General features: G+C 42.8%; 1 protein-coding gene across 1 annotated transcript in view; it reads left to right on the top strand.

The window, feature by feature from the left end:
* Positions 1 to 15473, top strand: part of CHAT (choline O-acetyltransferase) — a 202789-nt gene extending 187316 nt beyond the window's left edge. Inside the window, exons 14-15 of the mRNA XM_073685964.1 lie at positions 1941 to 2078; positions 13327 to 15473. Of these exons, the coding sequence (XP_073542065.1) occupies positions 1941 to 2078; positions 13327 to 13590 (402 nt within the window). The 3' untranslated portion in view covers positions 13591 to 15473. The remainder of the gene's footprint in view (positions 1 to 1940; positions 2079 to 13326) is intronic.
* The last annotated feature ends 7106 nt before the right edge of the window (positions 15474 to 22579 follow it).

Raw genomic sequence — 22579 nt, 5'->3', positions numbered from 1 at the left:
GCCGACTTTGTTATACAGGTCGCTACGGGTCGCCGTATCGTTGCTGCGTCGTTGGGAAGATCTGACTGTTTGACATCTCACCAGCGACCACATAGCGACGCTGCAACGATCCCTGACAGGTCGTATCGTTGTTGGGATCGCTGCTGCGTCGCTAAGTGTGACGGGGCCTTAAGGATCATTGGCTATTAACTGCAATCAAAGTAGTATTTAGCTTAAAAGCAAACTACAACTGCTTGACAACTATAAGCCCTCATATGCATTATATTAACTTTGGCTGAAGCTGCCGATTTTTATGGGTTCGGCCGACATTCTTGCAGTGGCTCTCTCATAGAAAACACAGGAGCACTCGGAAGATCGAATAATTCTGTGTGTGGGAAAAGTGGGGCGAGATAGCTGCTGAAAGATCGGCTGAACAACAGCTGTGTAAAGTGTACATGGGGCTTAAACTGCACAGAAACGGTTTACGCTCACACTTGTTTTATCTTGCCCTATACATTTATTTCATAATTTTCACTATAAAATTAAAAGCGAGAAGCCTCTGCGTACATAGAAACCAAAGTACTATTGTACACGGTGTCCCTAAAGTCTGGACACATAGGAATTCTTATTAACTAGAATGAATGTGCTAAAATTGATGGCAATGTGGATTTATTACATCAAGTTCATGGGAATTTCGCAAAGCGCATCAACCTTTGCATCGCAAATGATGGAAATCATATTGAAGAAGTTGTTTAATTTTCCAATTGAATAAAATATTGTTAATAAATTTCATTTCTTGAAAATATGTATTTTTGCCTATGTATCCAGACTTTAGGGACACCCTGTATATCTACTGCTATATTATGACACATATAACCTAGGAAGACCAATAACATTTATACACACAGTAAAACTAGTTATGGCTATTAGTCATTGCTAAGTTGGCAGCATAGGGTGCATTTAAAAATGCTATACATTGGCACATTTAGAAATCATTATATTGTTTTTAAAGCTATTTATTTATTTTACTCACTTATATAGCACCATTAATTCCACAGCGCTTTACAGACATTATCAGTACTGTCCCCATTGGGGCTCACAATCTACATTCCCTATCAGTATGTCTTTGGAGTGTGGGAGGAAACTGGAGAACCCAGAGGAAACCCACGAAAACACAGTGAGAACATACAAACTCCTTGCAGATGTTGTCCATGGTGGGATTTAAACCCAGGACCCCAGCGTTGCAAGACTAACCACTGAGCCACCATGCTGTCTATATCATAATAATCATCTTTTAGGTTGAATAACAAAGGGGCTTAGCTGTTCGTACAAGTAAAGCTAGATTCACAGCTGCATTGGAGTTTCCATATGAAGTCTGCATCATAGCTTTTGTCATTTAAGGCAGATGAAAAAGTGCAGAACAGAAAGATGGAATGCCGAACACCAGTGTGACCATAGCCAAAATATCTGCATTAAGAAATTTGTGTTAGTCCTCATTCTGGCATCAGTGATTTTTCTTGTACTTAATAATGGTTTGCGTTTCATCAGAGTGTCATCAGAGTTTGGTCAGTGTCTCAGTTTTTACCATCAGAGTTTGTCCACAGTTTTATCAGTTTTTCTCTAATGAAGAACAAAATGGTGGAGGTTTCTCAAACTTTTCATATCAAACAGTTCATGAAAAATGGACAGCACGCAGATGGCATCCACTGTCAGATTTTTTCACAGACTTCATTGGAGAGTTTGATCTGAGACTCAGATCAATATCAGACATATCTCCTCGATTTTGTGAGGATCACTCAGTTCGCAAGAATACAAGGCCATGTAATCTGCTCCGTAGACTATAATAGGTACAAGTTATATCTGTGAAAACTACACATAGAACTCATATGCCAAAAACTGACGTCCGAATGAGCCAATAGGAAGACACATTTCACTATAGAGTCTTTTCTGTGTTTCCCCAGGCTATTACAGGGATGGCAATTGATAACCACTTACTAGCTCTGAGAGAGTTAGCACGAGAACACTGCAAGGAATTGCCGGAGATTTTTACAGACGAAATGTACTTGTTGAGCAATCAGTTTATACTCTCTACCAGTCAGGTATGTGTTTTAGAATGCATGACAAATGTGTACAACATTTAACATTTTAGGGATGTCTTGGTATCTCATATGCTCATATACAGTTGTGTAATTGAGCATGTACAGAAAAAAACACAAAAAATAAATATACATTGCTACTCACATGCTTGAAAATAAAAAAAAATGTGCAAAATAGATCAAAGTGAATTTGCAGGGCTAGTTAAAGGAAAATGATGTCCCTGGTCCCTGGTCGGATGTCCCTGGTCGGAACTAACAATATGTCCATACAGCTTTCTATCAGTGCAGCCTGCTGATCTTAAGTGCATGTTAGAATAAGACAGATTAAATGACACTGGATTTTCTGTAAGATTATTTAAGAGTAAATCACAAAGTGATAGGTGAACATGTTGTGAGGGTTTCTATGCTGCTTTGAAGGTAGAGTGTCGCTGCAGAACAATAGAGGTTTTGTTTATAACTTTCCTGAAACAATGAGTCACTCATTCTAATCACTAATGGGACCTGTGAGTGCTCTGGTGAGTCAGACTTGTGGTTTTGACAACGTTCAATAGAAAGATCCAAACAAATTGTATGATTTGGCAAAAATTTTTAGGCCTGTGCAGTGGATTGGGCATATTTTAACTACGTACGGACCACCAATAGACTATAAATGTCCAGACGGTCTGCATTGCACTCTGCAGTAACGTTCTAAAACATCATTGCTTAGTATCAAAGATGCACGAGATCTGCAGGAGTGGGGAACTGGCTGTTAGACACAGCCAGACTCCCCACAGAGGGCAGAAACAGTTTATTACTAAGGCTATGTGCCCACGTAGCAGATTTGATGCAGAGCGTTTTTGCCTCTCTCTGGCAGAAAAAAACTCATGCAGATTCACATGCGTTTTTTCTGCCAGGGAGGAGCGTTTTTTTCAGCGTTTTCGCATGCGTTTTTTCAAGCAGTTTTCCAAGCGATTTTGAGCATCACTTGGAAAAGTGCTTGACAAGTTGGTCACACAATATAAATCCATGCAACCGGAATGGATTTATAATGTGTGAACAACTGATGCTTTAAATGCGGCATCTATAGTAAAAAAAAAAGAATTAAAACGTTAAAAATAAAAAAAAAACTGTATACTCACCTCTCCGGTCTCCTCCAGTCTGCTCCCGGCGGCGTCCACTCTCCTCGGTGTCCCGCAGTGTACTGTCAGGACCTGCGGTGACGTCATTTAGTCAGCTGATGGTCACGCGACCATCACCTGACCGCCAACATCAGCGGTCGCGCGACCATCAGGTGACTAAATGACGTCACCGCAGGAGAGGTGAATATACAGGTTTTGTTTATTTTTTACTTTTTTATTTCTTTTTTTCACTGCGTGGTAGCCGGGATGAAGAGGAGTTGTAGTCTCCTATTCATCCCGGGTACCCCATGCACCGCGATTACGCTGCAAATTTGCAGCCATTGAATTAAATTGAAACGCAGTAAATCCACATATATCTGTGGGTTTGCTGCGTTTCAATGTTCCTCAATGGCCGCGAATTTGCAGCGTAATCGCGGTAGAAATGGTCATGCTGCTTTTTGCAACGCAATGTGAATTCGGCGCGCAAATTAGCGCATCATGTGCACAGCACATCCGAATTCACATTGCTTTGCATGGCAGACGGTTTTACAAGTGCTTTCGCGGCGCTTTCGCAGCCATAAAAACGCCGCAAAAACGCTACAAAAACGCTACGTGGGCACTTAACCTAACTCTGCCATCCTGATTGAAGTATACACATTGCGGAATAAGCACTGTGCATACAGTGTAGGAAGCATGTCAGTGCTTCCTTCTCCAGACCTAGTGATCATGTGATCGCTGGATGTAGGAAGGGAGCAGAAGCTGCTGACTCCTAGGAGACACATTCTCCCAGGAGGCAGAACTTCCATTATAGCTGGGGCTAACATACCAGCCCCATTCACAGAGGAAATCAGATTTAAAAAAAAAATATTTAAATGTTGAATCTCCCCCTCCCACACCCCAAAGGTCTTTTATGATCTTATGAAGGAAACAATATGTGAAAAAAATGAAAATAAATAAAATATTCATAAAAATAAAATTGTTACGGAAAGGGGAACAAATTTTATAATGTACTTTAGTGGTCCTTTGTGGTCATAAAGAAAGAAAAAGGGAGGGAGCATTTCCTTTATTTTTCCCACTGATATTGCCCAATATTGGCAAAAAGAAGAGTATTCAAATAACATAACACGTATTATGAAATAATGAATGCAAGACTTTCTTGAATATTTGAATGAGACAAAATACAGCTCTTTAACCTGCAAAAAAAAATTAAAATGGCCTGATCAGTAACGGGGAAAAAAATGGCCTGGTCTTGAACTGGTTAAAGTAGGGCATAGCAATTTAAGGGGTTGGCCATTTTAGATTTTAACAAACGTAATAGGAACAAGATTTTGTGGAACTTACCAAGACAGGTTTCCCTTCTGCACTCATTAGTGGAGCCTTCCCCACAGAACAAATTCTCAGACCAAAATTTAAGTCAGATAAATGATCTGCCACAAGAGATGGATGAAAATACAATTTACACACTTAAATTCAGAATAATTAGTCATAATTTGGTTGGAAATGAACTTGCAGTTTCAAGACACTAAGTAATGTATAAACTGATGAGTGATTGTACTTAGTGCTTCATTTCCAGTCATTAGATGGCCGTGTATAACCACTTATGTGATATTTGACCTCTCCAGAATAACAACAGTACCAATAGTAATGGTGATGTGGCTCAGCCTTTAATTCTCCATTGGAAAATCTGTACGACTTGAAATCCACCTAATAACATAGTAGCTGAGGCTGCGTTTAGACAGGTTGACCGCGGTAATTAAACGAACGCCAACCGGCTACATGTAAACGATCAGCAGTCATTTAACAGCCTGTTTAAATAGTCCGACCACACTTACATGTGCACCGAACTATGGTTAATATGATAGTTCTGTGCTCTAAAACATCATGTTCTTAGCAACACAGAGAACGAGAACTATAATTTTTAAAAGGAACTTGTCATCTGTTTCATGCTGCCCAAACCATGGGCAGCATGAATCAGAAACTGGCTTATTGCATTATTCCAACCGTGTATCGTATGTACATTTTACCCTGGAATGCTATGGTGTAACACATTTTGAATAGTTGCGTGGGACTATAAGTCTCGGATGAGAATTGTGTACAGAGAGACCTGTCATTCAAGGAGATTTCGAGCAGAGAAAAGCCAAAAAGCTTGACTTAATAGAGCTAGTCATCCAAAATGCATAGTAGTCAGCTTTTCAAAATATGATTGCCACAGCATTTACGAGTAAAACACACAGGGCTGTAATAGCACAGCCGGTGTCTGAATCATACTGCCTGTGGTTTGGGCAGCATGAATTAGATGACAGGATCCCTGCTTTTGGCAGGCTGTAGATTAAAACAGTGAATCAAATATAAATATGGTAAGAGGTCTAAATGGCTGTCTATGATCAATGCTAGTAGACAATAGAAACACACTACGTGCTTCTGTTGCTTCCCCTCCATTAATTTTTGACCAACTGCCTCCGATATGGCTTCAGATGAAACGATTTCAGTACTCTGTGTGTACACACACAGTTTTGCTGATAAACTCCACATGGCGTAATTTTTGCTGCTATGTTTTTGTGCTTCTGATAATCGTCTCCTAGATTTTTTCACCATGGATCCTGTGTTATGTAATTTCTACCACTTTGGGATAAGAAAGTCTAGAAATTGTCCATTAAAACAGTCCTGTGTAGTGTTGAGCCACCCCCGTAGTGTTCGGGTTCGGTTCGGTTCGTCGAACACCGGGATGTTCGAGGAACTGTTCGTCGAACTGTTCGTCGAACACCTTAGAACACCGTCGAACACCGTTAAAACCAATGGCAGGCAAACAAAAACACATAGAAACACATAGAAAACACCTGCAAAGGTGTCCAAAAGCTGACAAACTGCTCAGAAGACACTCTCTTTAAAAAAGCCGGCCGGCAAATTCAGCAGCGGCATACACCGGTACCCGACAATTTAGACAAGAAGGAATAGAGCATCACACATAGATTAGATAGATAGAAACATGTTAGTCACACATATAAGAAGCATAGTGACAGTGTTGGTTACTGCACTTGTCATTTAGTGTAAAGGATTTATTAAAAAAAATATTAGTGTTTTCATGCACCGTCTCTTTAAAAAAGCCGGCCGGCAATTCAGCATCTGTACCCGACAATTTATAACAGAAAGAATAGAGCTTCACACATAGATTAGATAGATAGAAACATGTCAGTCACATATATAATAAGTACAGTGATAGTGTTGCTTACTATACTTGTCATTTAGTGTAAAGGATTTATTTAAAAAAATAAGTGTTTTCATGCACTGTCTCTTTAAAAAAGCCGGCCGGCAATTCAGCAGCGGTACCAGACAATTTAGAACAGAAAGATAGAGCATCACACATAGATTAGATAGATAGAAACATGTCAGTCACATATATATGAAGTACAGTGATAGTGTTGGTTACTGTACTTGTCATTTAGTATTAAAATAAAGGATTTATTATTAAAAAAATTGGCGTGGGGTTCCCCTTAATTTTAGGCTCTAGCGGAGGTTAAGCAGACGGCTGGGGCAGATGTTTGAAGCCTGGGAAGGGGGTAATACCCACGGAGCTTCCCAGGCTACTAATATCAGCCCCCAGCTGAATACATAGCCTTTACTAGCTATTAAAATGGGGGACCCCCCCAAAAAAATGACGTGGGGTCCCCCCTAATTTAATAGCTAGCAAAGGCTAGGCAGACAGCTGGGGGCTGATATTAATAGCCCAGGAAGGGAGCCATGAATATTGGCCCCCTCCCAGGCTAGAAACACCAGCCGTCAGCCGCCCCAGAAATGGCGCATTCATAGGATGCGCCAATTCTGGCACTTAGCCTCGCTCTTCCACGCTGCCCTGGTGCGGTGGCAGGGGGTAATAGGGTTGGGGTTGATGTCAGCTTATAATGCCAGCTGACATCAAGCCCAGGTTAGTAATGGAGAGGCGTCTATAAGACACCCCCATTACTAACCCCATAGTCAAAGTTAAAAAAAACACAAACACCCAGAATAAAGTCCTTTAATTGAAATAAAGACACAATCCTTTATTGTTCTAAATTAAACTCTACTTACCATCACACCCATTCCAGCTGAAGCCAACGATCTCCTGCAATAAAAGAAAAATAATAAAGCAACCTCATCCTTACCTTTCCAAGGTTCCCACGACAGCTTCAGCTCTGCTACATCGAGATGACAGGCTGGACCGCAGCAGAACGCTGCCATCCAGCCTGTCATCCCGCAGACACTGAGAAGCGCAGGCTTGCTTGCGCTGCTCAGCGTCTCTCTGTGACGACATCCAGATGAGCCGAGTTCATGTCCAATGAACTCGGCTCACCTCATGCACGTCACTGACAGCGTGGGAAAATTCTCACGCTGAAGCGCTGATTGCAGGAGAATTTTCCCACGCTGTCAGTGACGTGCAGGAGGTGAGCTGAGTTCATTGGACATGAGCTCACCTCATGCACATCACTGACAGCGTGGGAGAATTCTCCTGCACTCAGCACTTCAGCGTGAGAATTTTCCCACGCTGTCAGTGACGTGCATGAGGTGAGCCGAGTTCATTGGACATGACCTCGGCTCATCTGGATGCCGTCACAGCGAGACAGTGAGGAGCGCAAGCATGCCTGCGCTTCTCAGTGTCTGCGGGATGACAGACTGGATGGCAGCGTTCTGCTGCGGTCCAGCCAGTCATCTCGATGTAGCAGAGCTGAAGCTGTCGTGGGAACCATGTAAAGGTAAGGATGAGGTTGGTTTATTATTTTTCTTTTATTGCAGGAGATCGTTGGCTTCAGCTGGAATGGGTGTGATGGTAAGTATGGTTTAATTTAGAACAATAAAGAATTGTGTCTTTATTTCAATTAAAGGACTTTATTCTGGGTGTTTGTGTTTTTTTTAAATACTTTACTAGAAATTCATGGCGGTCATGTCTAATACTGGCGTGACCCCATGAATTTTGGGCTTGGGGCCAGCTGATAATACCAAGCTGGCCCTAACCCCTTTATTACCCAGTGAGCCACCGCACCAGGGCCCTGGATGAGTTGGGTACAGCGCCAGAAGATGGCGCTTCTATGAACGCGCCATTTTCCGGGGTGGCTGCGGACTGCAATTTGTAGCGGGGGGGGGCCCAGAAAGCTTGGGCCTCCCTGCGCTGCAGATTCCAGCCCCCAGCTGCCTAGTTGTACCTGGCTGGACATAAAAATAGGGCGAAGCCCCACGTACTTTTTTTTTAATTATTTCATGAAATTCATGAAATAATTAAGAAAAAAAGGCCTTCCCTATATTGTTGTGTCTGGCCAGGTACAAATAGGCAGCTGGTGGATGGGGGCAGCCCGTTCCTGCCTGCTGTACCTGGCTGGACACAAATATAGTGCGAAGCCCCACTTCAATTTTTTTAAATTATTTCAGGAAATTCATGAAATAATTTAAAAAAAATTGACGTGGGGCTTCGCACTATATTTGTGTCCAGCCAGGTACAGCAGGCAGGAACGGGCTGCCCCCAACCACCAGCTGCCTATTTGTACCTGGCCGGACACAACAATATAGGGAAGCCCTTTTTTTCTTAATTATTTCATGAAATAATTTAAAGAAAATTGACGTGGGGCTTCGCCCTGTTTTTGTGTCCAGCCAGGTACAACTAGGCAGCTGGGGGCTGGAATCCGCAGCGCAGGGAGGCCCAAGCTTTCTGGGCCACCCCCGCTGCAAATTGCAGTCCGCAGCCACCCCGGAAAATGGCGCGTTCATAGAAGCGCCATCTTCTGGCGCTGTACCCAACTCATCCAGGGCCCTGATGCGGTGGCTCACTGGGTAATAAAGGGGTTAGGGCCAGCTTGGCATTATCAGCTGGCCCTAAGCCCGAAATTCATGGGGTCACGCCAATATTAGACATGACCACCATGAATTTCTAGTAAAGTATTTAAAAAAAACACAACACCCAGAAAAAAGTCCTTTAATTGAAATAAACACACAATTCTTTATTGTTCTAAATTAAACCATACTCACCATCACGCCCATTCCAGCTGAAGCCAACGATCTCCTGAAATAAAAGAAAAATAATAAAGCAACATCATCCTTACCTTTCCATGGTTCCCATGACAGCTTCAGCTCTGCTACATCGAGATGACAGGCTGGACCGCAGCAGAACGCTGCCATCCAGCCTGTCATCCCGCAGACACTGAGAAGCGCAGGCTTGCTTGCGCTCCACAGTGTCTCTCTGTGAGGGCATCCAGATGAGCCGAGTTAATGTCCAATGAACTCGGCTCACCTCATGCATGTCACTGACAGCGTGGGAAAATTCTCCTGCACTCAGCGCTTCAGCGTGGGAGAATTCTCACGCTGAAGCGCTGAGTGCAGGAGAATTCTCCCACGCTGTCAGTGACGTGCAGGAGGTGAGCTGAGTTCATTGGACATGAGCTCACCTTATGCACGTCACTGACAGCGTGGGAGAATTCTCCTGCACTCACCGCTTCAGCGTGAGAATTTTCCCACGCTGTCAGTGACGTGCATGAGGTGAGCCGAGTTCATTGGACATGAACTCGGCTCATCTGGATGTCGTCACGGAGAGACGCTGAGCAGCGCAAGCAAGCCTGCGCTTCTCAGTGTCTGCGGGATGAGAGGCTGGATGGCAGCGTTCTGCTGCGGTCCAGCCTGTCATCTCGATGTAGCAGAGCTGAAGCTGTCGTGGGATCCATGGAAAGGTAAGGATGAGGTTGCTTTATTATTTTTCTTTTATTGCAGGAGATCGTTGGCTTCAGCTGGAATGGGCGTGATGGTAAGTATGGTTTAATTTAGAACAATAAAGGATTGTGTCTTTATTTCAATTAAAGGACTTTATTCTGGGTGTTTGTGTTTTTTTTAACTTTGACTATGGGGTTAGTAATGGGGGTGTCTTATAGACGCCTCTCCATTACTAACCTGGGCTTGATGTCAGCTGGCATTATAAGCTGACATCAACCCCAACCCTATTACCCCCTGCCACCGCACCAGGGCAGCGTGGAAGAGCGAGGCTAAGTGCCAGAATTGGCGCATCCTATGAATGCGCCATTTCTGGGGCGGCTGACGGCTGGTGTTTCTAGCCTGGGAGGGGGCCAATATTCATGGCTCCCTTCCTGGGCTATTAATATCAGCCCCCAGCTGTCTGCCTAGCCTTTGCTAGCTATTAAATTAGGGGGGACCCCACGTCATTTTTTTTGGGGGGTCCCCCATTTTAATAGCTAGTAAAGGCTATGTATTCAGCTGGGGGCTGATATTAGTAGCCTGGGAAGCTCCATGGGTATTACCCCCTTCCCAGGCTTCAAACATCTGCCCCAGCCGTCTGCTTAACCTCCGCTAGAGACTAAAATTAAGGGGAACCCCACGCCAATTTTTTTAATAATAAATCCTTTATTTTAATACTAAATGACAAGTACAGTAACCAACACTATCACTGTACTTCATATATATGTGACTGACATGTTTCTATCTATCTAATCTATGTGTGAAGCTCTATTCTTTCTGTTATAAATTGTCGGGTACCGCTGCTGAATTGCCGGCCGGCTTTTTTAAAGAGACGGTGCATGAAAACACTATTATTTTTTTTGATAAATCCTTTACGCTAAATGACAAGTACAGTAAGCAGCACTTTCACTGTACTTCGTATATATGTGACTGACATGTTTATATCTATCTAATCTATGTGTGAAGCTCTATTCTTTCGGTTCTAAATTGTCGGGTACAGGTGTATGCCGCTGCTGAATTGCCGGCTTTTCATGTTTCACTGTTGGCACTGTTCCCATCGATTTGGGCAATCACTGTAATGCCACAACCACCATGGCTGTGGCATTACAGTGAGTGGCAGACAATCCCTGCATGATTGGTGCTCTAAATAGCACCAGACATGCAGGACACGCTTTTGGTGCACGAACAGTTATCGAACATAACCTCGAACAGCCGAATTTTTTGCAAATCGTTCGGGTTCGTCGAACAACTCGAACACCGCCCAAAACAGCTCTAATTTGAGATTGGCGAACAGTTCTAGTCGAACATCGCTCATCTCTAGTCCTGTGTTTCTGTAAATATGCTCATGTGTATATAGGCCTACACTAGTGTTCTGGACTCACTCCTATACAATACATCCATGTACAAAAAGTAAAGCCGGTCATACATGAGATAGCAGTTGGACCAACCTTGCTTTGGCCATCATTCGGCCAGCAGCCATCTCTGCCATCGCTTTCATACACAATACACAGTACTCAATATCGTTTAGTCGACAATGCCTGTGCTCTCTATGAGAGAGCCGTTGCTTGACAGTGCAATTGGCAGTTCAAAATCGAACACGCTGGACCCTTAACTACCCCGAAAAACAATTGTCTGGGACACCCATACACAGTGGAGAGTCAGCCAAACCCATCGATATCTCTACTCTACTCTAGACTCTTGAATTGGATACAATTATGTCCTATCTATATACACACCCCATATCTGGTTCTCTTGGTGGTGTGGGGTATGCTGGGTGTGGATTGTGGGTATGGGATTGTATACCTACTGATTCTTGCCACCCAAAACTATTAATCCCCCCTGTATAACAGGACACCACGTATAGAAGCATCACTTTGTACATGCCTGTCATATGCCGTCCTCCAGGGGTATATAGGGACAGAACAAGAAATGTGACATGGCAATAGGTGGTGTCTGGTGTAAGATGCGGTGCACCTACGTGACACCCGAATGTGCCTTGGTTAGGTGTGATGTGACTGGGTATGACGCAACTGAAAATGAAATGGCCGTGCGTTCCAGCGTGCGGTCTACATTACATCTGGAAGCAGTCCAGTCAGGTGGGACGGGACCATGCATGACGCAATCGGAAACAAGATGGCCATGCATTCCAGCGTGTGGCCCATGGGCCGAATGTGACACGGGCGGAAATGATGCGGTCGTGCTTTGCGCGACCGGAAGTAAGACAGGTGTGCGTTCCGGGATGCGGTACACTGACTGCACCAGGGATTCAGATCATTATGACAGGTATGAATGCCCCTACCACCTGTTCAATCCGGTCTAGGGCCGGAAGTAATCAATAGATGCGGGGGGGGGCTGTTTATAATACTTATTACTAGCAGCAACCACGCTAGTTTGACCTAACCTTTTGGTGATCTGCCACTGCAGAGACCGATTTTCATGATTTCTGAGATCCCCTGATGAATCCCAACCGTATGGGGGAGGAAACGCGTAGGGATATAAAATATACCTTGGGATATAAAATATACCTTCTTGCTGTTGTAGGTACACTAGCCTAGTTTGACACTTGGGGACTGCCCTTGTGAGGGCGGAAGCATTGCATGGGCACGACAGGGGAGATTAATTGATTATGAACACTCCTCTGTATTTCCCTGAATTGACTGTGGGTACTATCAGCTCCTGAAGCTCCTGACCTATTGGTCACCTGACTACTGAAATATCGTCAAGAATGGTGAGACCAAACCATTTTTTATAGTGAGCTTATTGATTTTGAGCACTGGCACTTTAAGATTCTACTTGATTCCTGGGTATTGCCTTTTTAAATGTATTATTAAAAGTTATATTTTATTTATCGATATAATATTCTCTCCTGCTGAATACTCTAGTCTAATACATATAGCAGAGTTTACATTCGATTGGCAGGAAAGGATACAACAGGCCTCATATATTTCTTAAACTGCTCTGGTAAAATTAAAGCTGACCTCTGATTTCTTCCTACAGACAACAAAGACAGTTTAACTGTAAAACCTCCGTACACATTATGCTAAGGTCAGTCATACCCGTCGTTATCGACGGGTTCAGCTGACAGTCTAATGTGTATGGGGGCCACTGATAGATGGTTATCAGGAGAGATAAGGATCCGGCCTATCCAATTTTGGATTGCCCATCCTTTTGTTTTCCCTGAGATAAGCAGCAGCCAGAGATGTCTGGCAGTTACTCTCTCAGTCAAGCAAGCGTTCCTGTGTATGGGTTGAGTTGGGTGAGATGGGTGCCAGCCAAACCATCGTTCTGCTGACAGCTATCTAAAGCGTATGGAGGTGAGTGGCTTAAGACAGTTTTTGTGAGTAGGTTCTGTTTTTCTGTTGTCCAATCTTAAATATTAAAAAACATTTCATGTTTTCTCAGAGATGGTTTCATATAATTTCAGTGATGGTTTTGTACTTCATTTTCAGGTTCCTACGACAATGGAAATGTTTTGCTGCTATGGTCCAGTTGTGCCAAATGGATATGGGGCCTGTTACAACCCACAGCCAGAAAACATCCTCTTCTGTATCTCAAGTTTTCGTGACTGCAAAGAAACTTCCTCTGACATGTTTGCCAAAGCACTGGAAGAAAGTTTGACTGCCATGGGGGATCTATGCGTACAATATAACATTAAGGCCCAAACACCAGTGAAGGAAAGACAATTAGAACCAAAGAATGGGCACAGAACCTAGATAACTTTTTAACATATAACATAGTTGGAATATTATTTATTTTCCATAAATATATCATATTTTTAAAGGTATATTTTCGAGGTAAAAGATAACTACAGTATAGATAAATAAAAAGTACACAAAATTCCACAAAAAATACAAAGATAGTGATCTAAAGGGAGGATGAATCTTTTTCGTGGGGAAATAAGATTCTTGTAATTTATGTTTATCTCTTATGGGTGCCGTGTTGGTGACACTGTACATGCCACTCCAAAGGTGCATTCACACTTTCAAGTGAAATTATCTGATGGTGTGCCCAGAAGATCATCGTTCTGGGCAGTACTTTGTACTGTGTAAACAGGACCTGTGCTACAGTGTACGATGACTATTCGATCAGTCTGTTTTTTCATGGATGTTTTACAGTACCAGCAAAATTAATGACAATTCTGAAATCTCATGCTGCTTTTTGTTCCTTGCATATTGAAACCATTAATGCATTTTTTTCAGATCTGCAGCACTTCAATTCTTTCAGTGTTTTTCGCCTATTCAAATGCGTAAAAATGCACAGAAAATGCAAGTTAAAGCGCATCAAAATGCGCATACCGTATGATGCATTTTTCTGCTAAATAATGTATTTTTAGAGCAGGAAAAAAAAGGAGCAAAAACTCGATCTTTGAACATACTTTGTTCTTTTCCTCCAGCCAAATCCTTTGGAATTAAAAGGGTGCATTCAAAATGCCCTTTTTTCATCATTTTTTAAAGTGTTATACGCCGTGCTTTTTCACAGCGTTTTTTTCTTTGCATTTTTTGGGTGCGGATTACATGTGTGATTTGTCTACAGTACATGCTTAATAAAATTAGTTTTATTCACCAAAAACACAAAAAAAATGTCACGAAAAATGCCGTTACTTTTATGGGTGAAAAAAATGCTGTAAGGTGCTGAAGGAAATGACACGCTGCAGATCTCAAATTCAGTCAGGAAAAAAAAAACGTGTGCATGAGATTTCCGAAATCTCATAGCTTTTGATAATACCGTAAACAGGAAATGTTAAAAAATGCAGAAAAAATGCAGAAAAAAACAAACACTGCAAAAATGCTGCATGTGAACATAGCCTCAGTGATCTTTCAGTGTGCATCAGGAGCACCGTCTGCCTGTGTCAAGAAGCTAATAAACGACCACTGATCAGCAAACAGACATCACCAAATGGTTGACTAGTGTGAATGGCCCTTTCTTTTAGAGTATACAAAACACTCCAAATATTCTATATTTAAGCGTGAAATTTACTAAGGAATGAGCTCATAATAAGACATGAGCCACTTATTTCATGATCAGAACATGAGCAGTCATATTGTAAAAGGCTTCACACAGTAAAGTCTTCATCGGGAAGCTGACCATTTATTTTTTTAACCTCTAGAGTTAAAGTTGTAATGCATCCATTCATGAGTAAATCTGAAATCTTAGATTATTTTTCCATTAGATTGTATCTAAAATTAATTATACAGAACCAAATAATATTGCATAAAATGATAATGTTGTATAATGATGTAAATAACGCAATATTTGATTAACGTTGCTGAGGTCTCGTTAGTGGAAGCATGCAGCAATTATGTTGTAACTAATAAGCAATACCTCAAATACATTTCCTACACTAAATTATATTAGAAAACATCTAATGAGTCAAGGTTTTATGGAGGAAAAATATTACACAATATAATGTGTTTTCTATTTTTGTGTGTTTTTTGATTTACTGTATGAAAAATGTTTTCATGTTGCAGCCTCTAAATAATTTCATAGCAATATGTCAATAAGTTATGTCTAGTTAGTAATACATCCTAACATGGCATGACAGCATGACAAATACCAGTATGGATGTGCTGGGTCATCTAACATGAAAACTAGTCGATGTATCTCTAAAATGCAATGTGATCAACTCATATTCAGAAATATTTTCATAAACATATATACAAACTATAAATTATAAATAAAATGCTATTGGAGCATAAAGAACTACAAATAAAATTGAATTGTCAATCTAATGGTGTAAACATTGATATATAAAATATTGACATAAAATGGAGTCCAAAAACGCTCCGACCATTGCATATAGTTTCTCGTGATGTAAATTCAAATCTGATAACTGTAGGTCCTTATGGAACGATTGTGGCTCCACTTAGCACACTTTAGATAGGATAATATGAAGTGAGCTCCGCATCGCGTACCGGCCGGAGGTGTACGCTCAGGAAACCGCTGATATTCTAAGTTACCTGTCGAATCACAACAATAACGTGTTTTCCTTTCTCAGGAATTCTGATGGTCTGTGGATTAGTCTCCTATATAGCGGTAATGGTCATGAGAACAGCGTCATCCTAATCCTTGTGTCCACAAAAAAAATGTATTGAAAAGAAAGCAGTTCTATTTCATTGTTCAAATCCCTTTTTGCCAGTGTATCAAATTTAAAAAATCCATGCGCGACATTTGACTAACCCCTTAAGGACTGAGCCATTTACTGTATGTACTTAATGACCAAGCCAATTTTTACAATTCTGACCACTGTCATTTTATGAGGTAATTACTCTAGAACGCTTCAACGGATCCCACTGATTCTGAGATTGTTTTTTCATGACATATTGTACTTCATGATAGTGGTAAAATTTCTTTGATAAGACTTGCGGAAATTTGGCGAAAATGTTGAAAATTTTGCAATTTTCAAACTTTCATGCCCTTGAATCAGAGAGATATGTCACACAAAATAGTTAATAAATAAGATTTCGCACATGTCTACTTTACATCAGAACAATTTTGGAACCAAAATTTTTTTTGTTCGGCAGTTATAAGGGTTAAAATTTGACCAGCGATTTCTCATTTTTCCAACAAAATTTACAAAACCACGTTTTTAGAGACCACATCACATTTGAAGTGACTTTGACGGATCTATATGACAGAAAATACCCAAAAGTGACACCATTCTAAAAACTGCACCCCTCAAGGTACTCAAAACCAGATTCAATAAGTTTATTAACCATTCACTTGCTTCACAGGAACTGAAGCAACGTGGAAGGAAAAAATGGACATTTAACTTTTTTTCACAAAATGTTTACTTCAGATGCAATTTTTTTATTTTCACAAGGGTAACAAGAGAAAATGGACCACAAAATTTGTTGTGCAATTCCTCCTGAGTAAGCCGATACCCAATATGTGGGGGAAAACCACTGTTTGGGCGCACGGCAGAGTTTGGAAGGGAAGGAGCGCCATTTGACTTTTTGAATGTAACATTTGCTTGAATAATTAGCGGACGCCATGTTGTGTTTGGAGAGCCCCTGATGTGCCTAAACAGTGGAAAACCCCCACAAGTGACACCATTTTGGAAACTAGACCCCTTAGGGAACTTATCTAGATGTGTGGTGAACATCTTGAACCCCCTGGTGCTTCACAGAAGTTTATAACGTAGAGCCGTGAAATTAAGAAATCAAATTGTTTTCCACAAAAATGTATTTTTGGCCCCAATTTTTTTATTTTCAAAAGGGTAATAGGAGAAAAAGGACCCCAAAATTTGTTGTTCAATTGCTCCTGAGTACGGACTATATGTAGGAGAAAACTATTGTTTGGGCGCACGGCAGGGCTTGGAAAGGAAGGAGTGACGTTTGGAACGCAGACTTTGATGGAATGGTCTGCAAGTGTCATGTCGGGTTTGGAGAGCCCCTGATGTACCTAAACAGTGGAAAACCCCGACAAGTTGCACCATTTTGGAAACTAAACCCATCAAGGATTTTATCCAGGGGTATATTGGGCATTTTGAACCCACATGTACTATACAGAATTTGATAACATTAGGTGGTCATACTGAAAATTTTTATTTTTTTCACGAAAATGTAGTTTTAGCTCCGAATTTGTAAATTTTACAATGGATAATAGAAGAAAACCGACCCCATAATTTGTTATGCTATTTCTCCCGAATGCAATGATGCCCCATATGTCATCAGAAATTACTGTTAGGCCACACATCAGGGCTGAGAAGGAAGGAGCACTGTTTGGCTTTTGGAGCATAGATTTTGGTAGAATAGTTTGTGGGCGACATTTGCGGAGCCCCTAAGGTGCCAGAACAGCAGAAAAACCCCCAAAGTGATCCCATTGTAGAAATTGCACATCTCAATGAATTCATCTACTGCTGCAGTGACTATTATGCAACATCCACGCCAGGCTTTATTCTTATGCCAGTTTAGTGCCCATACATTGTGCCCCCATAAAGTGTAGTGCCCCCATACATTTCTCCTGGTGACACACACCCGTAAATTAAGTGCTCTCCCTGCTACAATAATGCCAAACATGTGGCTGCTTACTGTGGTTTAGGCACAGTGGGGCTCAGAATGAGGGGGCATTTGGATTTGGGAGCGCAGAATTCACTGGATTTTATTTGAGGGGGCAGGAGCCATGTTGCTTTTCCAGAGTCTTTGTTCTACCAGTAATGTGGGACCCCCTATAGTCCCAGTGAGAGATGACCTGAGAGGGGGCTGGTTTTGTGTGGGATAAATTAGGGGTTTTATTGGTAACATTTTGGGGTACATCATTTTCGATTGCTTCCAGAATAAGGCTGGATCACATTCTTGAGTTCTACGCTGAGCACTTATGTCGGGGTTTCCGTGTAAATCCCACAAAAATGCATTTCATATGAAACCCCCAACAGAACCACCTACCACAAAGAGGCAGATGGAGACACTTTGGAGCCCATTTGATGTCTGTTCCAGTGGTCTCCATCTTTTCAGGTGCACACAGATCTGTGGCCGTCCACACTTGTGCGCTAAAAAAAAGCCTAAAATGATGGTACGCCGCCGGAACAGAGACCAGTCCAAAGGGACTCCATCGGGCTCATAAGTGAGTGGCGCCATCTGGGTTTTTTGTCTGAATTGCGGTTTTGGTGAATTTACACGGAAACCATGGTGTAAGCGTTCAGCGAAGAATGCAGGATAAACGTGAGCCGAGCCTTATTCCGATTTTTTGGGCGGTAGAATGAAGAAATAGACAGCAGTACAAGAATAGTTCTTATTTTTATTTTTTTGCAGTTCACCATGCGGTATAAGTGATAAGGTGGATTTATTCTTTGGGTCGGTGCGATTAAAGAGGTACCAGATTTATATGTTTTTTTTAGGCTTTGCTGCTATCGCACAGTAAAATTGCTTTTTTTTATAAAAAGCAGTTATTTTCATCACCATATTCTGAGAACTATAACTATTATTTTTTGTGGGACGAGTTGCAGATTTTTTGGTACTATTTTGGGGCACATAGTAATTTTTGATCGCTGTTTATTCTATTTTTAGACAGAATGAACAAAAAACTGCAATTCAGTTATTGTTTTTATTTTTTGCGCCGTTCGCCGTCCGGTAAGAGTGATAAGACCGATTTGCTCCTCAGGTCAGTACGATTACAGCGAAACCAGATTTATACAATTTTTTTTATGCTTTGCTATTTTTACAGACTAAAAACAGTATTTTACAAAAAGGAACTTGATTTTGCATCGTCACATTCTAAGAGCTGTAACTTTTTTATTTTTTTGCCGAATGAGCCATATTAGGGTTTACTTTTTTTTTTTTACGTGCGACTTTTTGATTTGATTTTTACGGCATTCGCCAAAAGGACTAAATAACATGACAATTTTATAGAGCGGGTTGTTCCGGACGCGGCGATACCAATTATGTGTACGTTTTTTCGTTTATTTTTGTTTTATCACTAACGCTGAGTTTTGAGTAGCGAAACGGATTTTAGTGATTTGTGCGCACTTTTGTGTTTTTTTTTTACTTTTTTACATATTTTATTTAACTTTTTTTTTACTTTTTCACTACGTCCCACTGTGGGACATGTGTGATTGTCACTTTTATTGCTGATCTCATACACCTCTATACGGCAGTGAAAGAGACCTGTCAATGAGTCATGTCTGACTCACTGACTCTGCCTGTGAGATCCAGCTTATTGCTGGATCTCACAGGTCACCATACCCTGGGATCATCACATGATCTCAGAGTACCATGGTAACCATCGAGACCCACGATTCTCATTGCGAGGGTCCGATGGTTACTAAGGGGGTCGCAAGACAACCTTGTAACAGCTTAACTACCGCTGTCTCGATTGACAGCGGTATTTAAGGGGTTATTCAGCCCCGATCAGCATCGAGACCGGACGAGGCCAATACTGCAGGGTGGCAGGAATCGCCTCCGCCGGGATGCACTATTTACTTATTTCTCAGAGTCAAATTTTCACTGCGCTGAGGAATAAGTACCCTTAATGACCGCCGTGAAAATGTGTTACAGCGGTCATTAAGGGGTTAAAGGGGATATCCAGAACTTTGTAAAAAAAAAAATGTGCCTAAGCACTAACAGGCAGGTAGTTGCTACCTACCTGCCTTTTATGCCCAGTGCCATTCTTCACCAGCACAGAGTGGTGACAGACCACTCTTGCCGGTGATTCAGCTGCCTCTGCTGACGTCATGTCGACAGAGTGGCGGTTTCTTTTTTGCTTTGCTCTGTTGATGGGGCATGTTGACCGACGTCATGCTGATTGACAGCTTGCTCCCACAGTTAGGCAGCAGGGATCCACTGTCAATCAGAATAATGTCGGCAGTCCCACCCCGTCAACAGAGGAGAGTGAAAAAGAAGCCGCCGCTGTTAACGTGATGTCAGTAGAGGCAGCTGAATTACCGGCAGGAGCAGTCTGTGACCACTCTGTGCCGGCAAAGAATGACTACCTGCCTGTTAGCGCTTTTTTTTTTTTTTTTTTTTACAAAGTCCCAGATATCCCCTTTAATGTAGCATTCCCCTCTCCAATGGGTTTTAACTGTTTGTGTACCCCAAAATACTGAGCCTATACATACAAAGTTCAACGTCATATCCTATTAGGTAAAACTTCTAAATAAAAGACAATCGTGTTTGTAAAGGTACCCAGTATAAGGAGAATATTCAGCTATAACAGCACCTACAGTAGTGTTCAAAATAATAGCAGTCCAATATGACTAACCAGATTAATCACGGTTTTTGGTATAAATTATATTACCACATGTCAAACAATTTACCATTTGGTGCAGTAGATTCTAAGAAAACCAACAGACTCAGCATTCATGATCTGCATGTTTTTGAATCTGTGTATTTTAATAATTAATTGAAAGGGGGTGTGTTCAAAATAATAGCAGTGTGGAGTTCAATTAGTGAGGTCAATCATTCTGTGAAGAAACAGGTATAATCAGATGGCCCTTATTTAAGGGTGAAGCCAGGACATGCTGTACATGCATTTCTCCTTGAAAGCCTGAGAAATATGGATCGTTCAAGACATTGTTCAGAAAAACAGTGTACTTTGATTAAAAAGTTGTTTGGAGAGGGTAAAACTTATAAAGAAGTGCAGACAATGATAGGCTGTTCAGCTAAAATAATCTCCAATGCTTTAAAATGGAAAGCAAAACCAGAGAGACGTGGAAGAAAACGGAAGACTACCATTCGAATGGATCGAAGAATGGCAAAGGCTCAGCCAATGATCAGCTCCAGGATGATCAAAGACAGTCTCAAGTTACCTGCTGTGAGTACTGTGACAGTTAGAAGATGTAGCATCGGTGTCTCTGCCTCCTGGCGGGCAGAGACGTGGTTCCCCACACCGCCACAGCCCTGGTCCGGCGTCTTCCGGCTCCCGTCTTGCTGCTACTGTGGCGCGCACTGCGTGCAGCTTCCCGGGCAGTGTACTTAGGGCGCCGTCCTAAAAAGTCCTAAATGGCTGGAGGAATTCCCCAATTTAAAGCACCCCCTCCAATATGGAGGTGCCTGTGTAAGGTTGTTGTTCTGTGTGCTAACACTTGCTTCAGCCCTCAGGTCCCGCTGCCTGTCAGTCCTGCCCGCCAGTCTGCCTGTCAGTCCTGCCTGCCAGTCTGCCTGTCAGTCCTTCTCGCCAGTCTGCCTGCCAGTTACCTGCCGTGCTCACCAGCCTGCCTACCTGGAGCACCTGCCTGTTACCTGTCGTGCCTGCCCGCCAGCCTACCTGGAGCACCTACCTGTTACCTGTCGTGCCCGCCAGCTTGCCTACCCGGAGCACCCGTCTGGCTATCTGCCGAACCAGCCTGCTTATCTATCCGGACCACCCGTCTGCCTTCCTGCCGTGCGCATCCGCTGTATCGGTCAGTTCCTGCCATCTGACCCGTAGGAGTCACCTGCTCTCACACAAAGTCGGTCCCAGAGTGGCACCTGGTCCCCGGCTCGTTCCCTCCCTGGTTCACGGAGTCGATTGAGCCGCCGTGCGACCTTGGTCAGGCCGAGTAGGCACTTAGTCACGCCTCTCTGGTCCCTCCTTGCACCGAAGCACAGAGGTTCCACCACCCGGACCCGTAACAGTTTGCACAGGCCATAGAACCCGGTGGCCCCCAGGCTCGTTCACTCTCTGATCTGTACCAGGAGGTCTCACGTCAGAGACCCCAACAGGAGACTATCCTGTCCTATCTGCGGTCAGTCAACTCTCGCCTGAACATGCTGTCCACCCCGTCTGTGTCCGTCTCTAGGCGAGCGGCACCCGCTCCGCTAGCACCTCAACCTACTGGCACTATGGCACCCGGCTCTGGACCCTGGCTCTCTGCGCCTCCACGTTTTGGTGGTGACCCCGTCTTATGTCGGGGCTTCCTAAATCAGTGCACGCTGCACTTTGAACTTCTGGCACATCAGTTCCCCTCTGACCGGGCCAAGGTGGCGTTCATCATGTCTCACCTCACCGGGGAGGCATTGGCATGGCTAAACCCTCTGTGAGAGAGAGGGAATCCCCTGGTGTCCGATCTTCCGGCTTTCCTCACTGCCTTCCAGAAGGTCTTCGATGGGCCCGGACGAAAATCTTCTACTGCCTCCTCACTTCTCCGCCTCTGCCAAGGGAGTCCCACCGTGGGCCAGTATGCCATACATTTTCGAACCCTCACATCTGAGCTTGCCTGAAACAACGAGGCCCTGGTGTTCACCTTCTGGGAGGGTCTTTCCGGACGGATCAAGGATGAGCTAGCCG

Source organism: Phyllobates terribilis, unplaced genomic scaffold (assembly GCF_046119375.1).
Source record: "Phyllobates terribilis strain yellow unplaced genomic scaffold, ASM4611937v1 Scaffold_5__5_contigs__length_657084704, whole genome shotgun sequence".
Lineage (NCBI taxonomy): Eukaryota > Metazoa > Chordata > Amphibia > Anura > Dendrobatidae > Phyllobates > Phyllobates terribilis.
The sequence above is the reverse complement of the archived record's forward strand: the minus strand, read 5'-3'. Positions and strand labels throughout refer to the sequence as shown.